Raw genomic sequence first — 7,305 nt, 5'->3', positions numbered from 1 at the left:
CTGCGGCCCGCCAACACCAGCTGGCAGCCCCACGTCTACATGGCCGCCGTGCTCAACCTCACCGCCCCCACCGCCTTCCTGCTGGGCGATGGGGCCCACGGGCAGGACTACCACAACGCTGCCCTCCAGCCGGGCTCGGACTACACGGCCCTTCTCCGCCTCGTCCGCCGCTCTCAGCAGGTACCCGTTGAGGGAGCTCCTGCTCCCCAGAGACACTTCCAGCCGGGATGGGCCCCTCAGCAGGAGCACCAGTGCTGCTCGTGTCCCGGGCTGCCCAGCCACAGCCTGGGCATTCAGTGGCTGTGGTTGGGAGGCCTTTGCCCCCAGGGTGGGCAGCTGGGCAGGAGTGGCCTGAGCTCTCCCTCCCTCTCCTTGGACAGGCAGAGAAGTTCACCTGCGTGTGCTACAGCTTCTCTTTTGGTAAGTGGGCTCCTTGCTCCCTGTGCCTGAGGGTCTCTCCCACATGTTCCCATTTCCCTGCCTGGCCTCTTCCCATGGAGAGAAGCTGGCTGAGCACAGGCACAGAGGCGTCTGTCCTAATTCCGTCTTTGTAGAAGTTGTCTGGATCTTGAGGCTAAATCTGGTAGATGGGCTTTGGGCAACCCTGGGCCACTTGTACAGCTGGTAATGATGGCAGCTGGGCACTGTGCATCATCCTTGCCGTCATCGTGTACAGCACCTCAGTCCCAGTGCTCTCTGGGACATGTGCACCCCCAGAAATGTAAACACTTCATGAGGCTCTGGCTGTGCCTGGAGCAGCCAGGGACGCAAGGCCCACACTGATGGGTATCACACCATGCAAGCACCTACTCTTTCTGCACCAGCTTAGCTATTCTCCAACGCAAAGCCTGTGGTGGGAGATGAGGGTCGCTGCTTTTCACCCCATGCCACTGTGACATCTCCCTGTGCCTGGTTCAGGCTGAGCGGGCGCCTGAGTCTGGGCTGTGCCAGCTGCAGGGCAGGAGACGCCTCTGATGAGCCGGATGAACATGGTTGTGGTGGTAGTGCTGGTCCTTACACTCCTGGCGCTGGGGATTTTGCTGCTCCTTGTGCTCTTCAGGTCAGTATGTGACTCACTTTTCAAGTGCTCTGTGAGGCATCCAGCACCCTGCAGTGCCAGGTAGTGCCCAAGAGCACCCTGACACAAAGCAAGGGCAGGGCTGTGACATGGAGAACAGCCTCTCCTCTGCCTCTCTTCTGCTGGACTACGGGCCTGACTTGCTCTTTTTCAGGAGAAAGTACAACAGTTCAAAATCCTCGGAGAACAGCAGCACTATCCCCTTACAAGGATGTCAAAGAGGTGCAGTATGAGCAGAAGGCCTGCATGCCTTGTCTGGACAGGGTGCTTACAGGGTCTGTAAGGTCCTTACAGGTACAAGGGGATCAGATCTGGCTGGCATGGGGAAAGGGACAGCTCCCGGGAGAAAGCGACATGCGTGAGGAGGGACAATCTAGGGCTGGGCCACCACAGTGCCAGCTCAGCCCCAGCTGCAGAGCTCTAGGGCCAACCATCAGGTACACACTGAACTCCTGGCCTGTGGATCTCCATAGGTGTGTGCAAGCCGAATACCCAGATCCCAGTGGAGGACCTGCTGGAGGCTGTGAAGAGGTTTCAGAGGGCAGAAATAGAGGCAGAGCAAACGGAGGATGAATCTATCGACAGGCATGGCGCTGGGCGTCTGAGGGAGTATCAGGTATGGTTTAGCTCCTTTCCACCTGGCAGCACCCAGCCCTCACCCCTTCCTTGGGTATAGGATGCAGTTGGCCTTGGCCAGCCCCAGAACATGTGTTGCAGAGTGGGCTTGTCTTCCTCCTCTGCAGCAACTGTCCTCCACCTTGTTATATCCCTGCAATGCCGGGAAGGAGCTGTGTAATCAGAGCAAGAACCGCTACAAGAGCATCATCCCATGTAAGCAGAGCTCTGGAGGGCTTGGCACAGGTACCTGGAGGTGGTTGGGCAGTACGGGATGCTGGGCTGGTGTGCCCCTCCAGCTCTTCAGCCATGCTGAGCTCCTCATCTCACCCTCTCTGGCCACTGAAACCCAGAGGGATTTTCCAAAATCATTTTATATCCAGTTGAAGAATCCTCGTTCTGCTCCTCAAATCTCCCTGCAAGCTTAGTCGTTCATCACTGTGTTCCTGCTGCTAATTCTTGCTGAACTAGTCTTTGCCGAACGCTGCCATGTCCCATCCAGGGGTGGCTATTTGTGGGAAAGTGGTGGGAGTGACCCAACTTCTATCAAAACTCTGGTCCTCGCATGGTGTGGATATTTGGCCATTGCAGTAACAGTCTTGCCCCAAAACACGTATTTCCTGCTGTGCCATGTCACCTTTCATCTCATTAGCTGTTCTCTACCTCTGAACATGCCCTGAGGCCTGGAGTGCTACGGAGGAGGGAGTGGATGGACCCAGACTTTCCTAAATTACATCCCCCTCCTTAAATAGTCATTTCATTGCTGCCCCAAAGAGACGGTCCACCAACTCCCACCACCCTTCTCTTTCAGATGATCACTGCCGTGTGGTGCTGCAGCGCTCTGACACGGGGAACAGCTACATCAACGCCAGCTACGTGGATGTGGGTAGCGAGGAATTGCTGCCTTGGGCAGGGTAGAGGTGCCTGGGCAAGGCAGGAGAGGTGCTTGGCTGTGCTGGGTGAGGACTGTCCCGCTCGCATGGGCGTCCCTGAGGTCTGGCACTTGCTGCCCTCATGTGCTGGCAGATCTCGGGACATCACTTCCCTTCCTGAGCTGCCCCGAGTACCCTGGGTTGGCGTGCAGCGCTCATTAGCAAAAACGGACCTGCGAGGGGGGATGGGAGCTGAGGTACAGCCCCTGGGTAACCGCTCTCTGTGCTGGCCAGGAGTCATGCAGTGGGATGTGCTGTGCCAGGGTCTCTGGACCCTGGTGCCTGTGGGGATGGGTCCTTCATTTCACTCCCTGTAACACGTTTAACCCTTGTGATTTGAGCTGTTTGAACTTCTGCCCCACAGAGCTACCGGAGTCCACACTTCTTCATTGCAGCTCAAGGTGGGTGCTCCCAGCGCTCATGCTCAGGAGATGCTGTTCGCTGTCCTGAGCACTTTGGAGAGAGGGAACTGGGACAGCAGCCTGGGAGCTCCTAATGGCTCCATCCAAGGACCTGTGTCCCCTTGGCCTCTGTCCTGGATGGTGGTTATGGCTGTTGCAAGGCATGGAAGGCCCCAGTGGCAGTTTGGCAGTGGCCAGCTGGAGCTGGTCCCTGCATTGCTCGGCCTGAGGACATGGTCCTGTTTGTTCCCTTTGGTGGCTGGCACGACAGCGACACACCTGACATGTCTATACCCAGTGCACTCGTAGACAGGCTCCTCCTGGTGCAAAGTTGGGATGGGTTATTCTTCTCTGTCCATATGTGGTGAGGAGGTCTCTGGCTCCTGGCAAAGCTGCATTCATTCATGGAACACTCATTCTGAATGCTTCAGGAGATGGGACCCTAAATGTGGAAGCACCTCATGGTCATCTTGAAGGTCTGGATAGGGAAGCCCCTAAAGCAGCAGTGGATTCCTGATGTATCTGAGGTTCACCTGCGCTCCCCCTTCCTTGTCCCAGTTTCTAACATGGGTGGTGAAGCCCAGGCTGCCAGGTGCTGCTGTGCCCAGGCTGCGCAGTGTTAGTCCCAGGGCAGAGGGGAGCCCAGGGCTGCTCGTAGCCTGGGAATGTCTGACTTGTGCACAGGAGCAGTTAGGCTTTGGGGAGGGGAAAACTGGGAGAGCAGCCAAAGTCCCCATGGCTTGGGCACTGGCACAAGGCTTTCCCATTCCTCCCCAAGGCCCCTTGCCTGAGACGGTGGTGGATTTCTGGCAGATGGTTTGGCAGGAGAAGACCTCAGTCATTGTGATGCTGACGGGCTTAGTGGAGCAGAACAAGGTAGAGAAACCATCTCAGCCTGTGCTCAGCCTGGGATGCCCCAGAGCTCAAGCTTCCTTCCTTGCTTGGCTTCAGTTTGCTCCCAGTGCATCTGCCAGTGAGGGCAGGGAGCAGCTCCGTACCACTGTTGGCTTGCAATGCTTCCCCTCACGAGTTTGCTTATGCTTAGCGATCTCACTGCTGTTGACAGACCAAGTGTGAGCAGTATTGGCCAGAGCAGGAGCAGGTCTACGGGGACTTCACTGTGACACTCAACAACACCAGAACCACCACGGGCCTTGTCACTCGCATCTTCTGCCTGCAGAAGGTGAGCCTGGCGTGTACCTGAGATGGGGATGCAAGATGCTTTCGGGTTTCAGCAGCTAATGGGAGCTGTTGGCCAATAGACACTGTGGGGAGCCCCGTGTGGTCTCCATCACTAACAGGTCAGCGTTGCGATCAGTCGATGCCATGCCAGGGCATCGGACACAGGTTTCTGTGCCAGGCAAAGGCGTTTGGTCAGCTCCAGTGGTCACCCCAGCGGAGTCTGGGCTGATGATGTACATGGGCAGATAGTGCATACTTGAGGGCTTGGATGAGGTGATCACAAAGGGTAAAAAAGCAGTTGAAGGGTATAAAATAGCATATCTGTACATCCAGAATGATGGGACAGGTGCCTGGCTGTCCGCTCGGCCAATTTGCTACATCAAAGCTCCGTGGTCACTTACAGCTCCTAAACTTGAACAGATAGTTTGTGGTTTAAGACAACTTACATAATGACGTCTCTCAAGACGGGTATTTCTGCTGAAGTTTTATCTCAGATAATAAACAGGAACTGAAGGAGCTGCAAAGAGGGGAAACAGGTACAATATAAAGAAATTGCAGTTATGCATATCTTGTCTTTTCTTTTCATGCCCACAACAAAGTCTGGCTGAAAAGTCAAGCACCAAGAGCACCTGACAGTGGGACATAGCAGTTCATTAGTTCAAGCCAAGTGAATGTGATGTTTAGGGAAAAATACATGATGGGCTGGTAACAAAAGTGACTACATTCACATCAGTGCAGCACCAGCCTTAGGAAATGCCTTCTCGCACGAAGCCAGGGCTTTTTGATGACTACAGAAACACTATACACTGTGATTTTGGGTGTTATTTTCCTGTGGGACACAAGCTGCATTTACTGCTCCAAGTTCACTGTTGGCAGCATAGGGAAGCAGAGAACAAAATGAATTGTGTGGCTGTGTGCTGGGTGAATTTGCCTTTCGCTGTCTGATGAGCTATAGTGGAGCAGTGGTGGGGAACACTGTGTGCTGGTGCCCCCCTGAAGTGGTTTTCTCCACTGCTCCCTAATTATTGGCGTGCAATTATTTCCCGTAAGTTTCCAGGCTGGTTCCTGCTCCCTGCTCCCAGCCATGTCTCCCTCTTTGCAGGCAGGCTGTGGTCTCCCAAGAGTGGTGGAGCAGTTTCAATACCTGCTGTGGCCAGACCACGGGGTCCCCAGAAACCCTGCCCAGCTGCTGTGCTTAGTGGAGGTGGTGAACAAGCGGGGGGTGGAAGTGGCTGCTGGACCTGTGCTGGTGCACTGCAGGTACTGGCTAAGAGTACTTTGGGTGCTGGGGCAAGGCTGGCTGGGGCAGCACGGACACCCAGTTTTCTGTCCCCTCAGCGCAGGGGTTGGGCGCACGGGTACCTTCATCGCCCTTGACTTCCTCCTGAAGATGGCGAAGGCCGAGGGGAAAGTGGCTGTGTTTCACTGCGTGCAGAGGCTGCGGGAGCAGCGCGTCAGCATGGTGCAGACCAAGGTGAGGAGAGTTACCTGCTCTCTGCACGCTGTCAGGCGGCAGGTCTGCTTCCCACCCTTCCCAGGGATGTAGCAAAGAGACGCTGGCCATGCCCTTCATGGTCTAGCCACATGGAGCTGCCAGGTGATGGAGACTGCAGGTTTCTGTTTTCAATGCTGTCTCCAAACTTGGATCCATAGGCTGGATGAGGCTCTGAGCAACCTGGTCTAGTGGAAGGTGTCCCTGCCCATGGCAGGGGGGTTGGAACTAGATAGTCTTTAAGGTCCCTTCCAACCCAAACCATTCTATGATTTCACTGAGACCCTCTGAGGTGCCAGCAACGTTCATATGCACTAGTCATCCTGCTATAGAAGGCCTGTCTTGCAGGCAAGGAGCATGAATAAAAGTCCACACATCCTTCAGGCTTTCAGGCTGTCTGCCCTCGTGGCATCTTCTGGACAGCAGTGTGCTAGCCAAGGGACTGCATCCCCATGGTCTGCACAGTGCTGGGACCCTTTGGAGGAAATTAGGTTGGGCAGGACCATCCAGCTGCTTGTAGGAGGGGTAACTAGTGCACTGGTTTCCTGGATTACCTTCACTATAGCAGGGGTCTTGTCTGAGAGGGAGCATTAAACCACAGAAAGATGGTCTGGTCTGGGTTGCTGCAGTGCAGGGCTGCCTGCACTGAGAGGCGTCTGGCCTCAGGGCCCCACAGCAGGAAGGTGAAGGATGGACCTGGCTCATTCCTGGCACAGATCGATGCCATTGAGCTGGTGGTCTGGAGTCCCCTTGGTGGAGCTGCTCCAAGCCTGTGCAGCTGACTTGTGTCTTCATGCAGGAGCAGTACACCTTCCTGTACGAGGTGCTGCTGGAAGGCTTGCTCTGCGGCAACACCGGGGTCCCAGTGGAGAGCATTGCCAGCCACATTCACTGCCTTCGGGAAGCTGAGACCTCAAGGCACAACAGTGTCCTAGAGAAGGAGTTCAAGGTACTCCCAGGATCTGGTGCACTGGGCCAGGTGCTGCAGGGGCTGGTCTGCGGTGCCGCCCCGCTGCTGCTCCCCTCCAGAGCTGTGGGATGAAGATGGGGGAGCATTTCTGTGGGGTGGGTGAAGAAGGGGAGGTACTGACAGGCAGGACTTGCCTGCCTGAATTATCCCCACAGGCTCTGCAGAAGTTTACCGAGTTGTTCCAGCTCCTGCCATGCAGAGAAGCGGAGAAACCCAGCAACCAGCCCAAGAACCGCAAGACAGGGATCCTGCCAGGTACTGCTGGCAGGGCTGGGTAGCCCCTTACTCTGCGACCCAGAGCCTGAGAGCAGCGGGAGGGATGCTGTTGCCCTGCTGCTTCCCTCCCAGCACCCAGCTGGGAGGTTCTGCCCAAGGTCCAGTCATGGTCCCCCATCCCTGCTTCATCCTGGGGTTGCTGGAGGCATGCATCCATGGGGTACACCTGGGAGACACATGCCACTGGGTCTAATCTGTCCCCGAGGAGGAGACATGGGGTTGGTGGTGCCCACTCATCCAAGCCTCTCCAGCCTGTGCCACAGGGACCCCACCACTTGCAGGGAAAGCCCCATGCCACCGTGCAGGGAAACGACGGCTCACCATTTCCCTCTCCTCCTTGCCTCCGCAGTCCTGCCGGC

General features: G+C 56.1%; 1 protein-coding gene across 1 annotated transcript in view; it reads left to right on the top strand.

The window, feature by feature from the left end:
• The first annotated feature begins 39 nt into the window (after positions 1 to 39).
• Positions 40 to 7,305, top strand: part of LOC104515722 (receptor-type tyrosine-protein phosphatase mu-like) — a 10,219-nt gene continuing 2,953 nt past the window's right edge. Inside the window, exons 1-12 of the mRNA XM_010159808.1 lie at positions 40 to 180; positions 381 to 420; positions 1,552 to 1,694; positions 1,822 to 1,909; positions 2,505 to 2,575; positions 2,990 to 3,026; positions 3,805 to 3,902; positions 4,093 to 4,209; positions 5,311 to 5,468; positions 5,547 to 5,682; positions 6,500 to 6,649; positions 6,826 to 6,925. Of these exons, the coding sequence (XP_010158110.1) occupies positions 40 to 180; positions 381 to 420; positions 1,552 to 1,694; positions 1,822 to 1,909; positions 2,505 to 2,575; positions 2,990 to 3,026; positions 3,805 to 3,902; positions 4,093 to 4,209; positions 5,311 to 5,468; positions 5,547 to 5,682; positions 6,500 to 6,649; positions 6,826 to 6,925 (1,279 nt within the window). The remainder of the gene's footprint in view (positions 181 to 380; positions 421 to 1,551; positions 1,695 to 1,821; positions 1,910 to 2,504; positions 2,576 to 2,989; positions 3,027 to 3,804; positions 3,903 to 4,092; positions 4,210 to 5,310; positions 5,469 to 5,546; positions 5,683 to 6,499; positions 6,650 to 6,825; positions 6,926 to 7,305) is intronic.

This window comes from Eurypyga helias, unplaced genomic scaffold (assembly GCF_000690775.1).
Source record: "Eurypyga helias isolate BGI_N326 unplaced genomic scaffold, ASM69077v1 scaffold30199, whole genome shotgun sequence".
NCBI lineage: Eukaryota > Metazoa > Chordata > Aves > Eurypygiformes > Eurypygidae > Eurypyga > Eurypyga helias.
The sequence above is the reverse complement of the archived record's forward strand: the minus strand, read 5'-3'. Positions and strand labels throughout refer to the sequence as shown.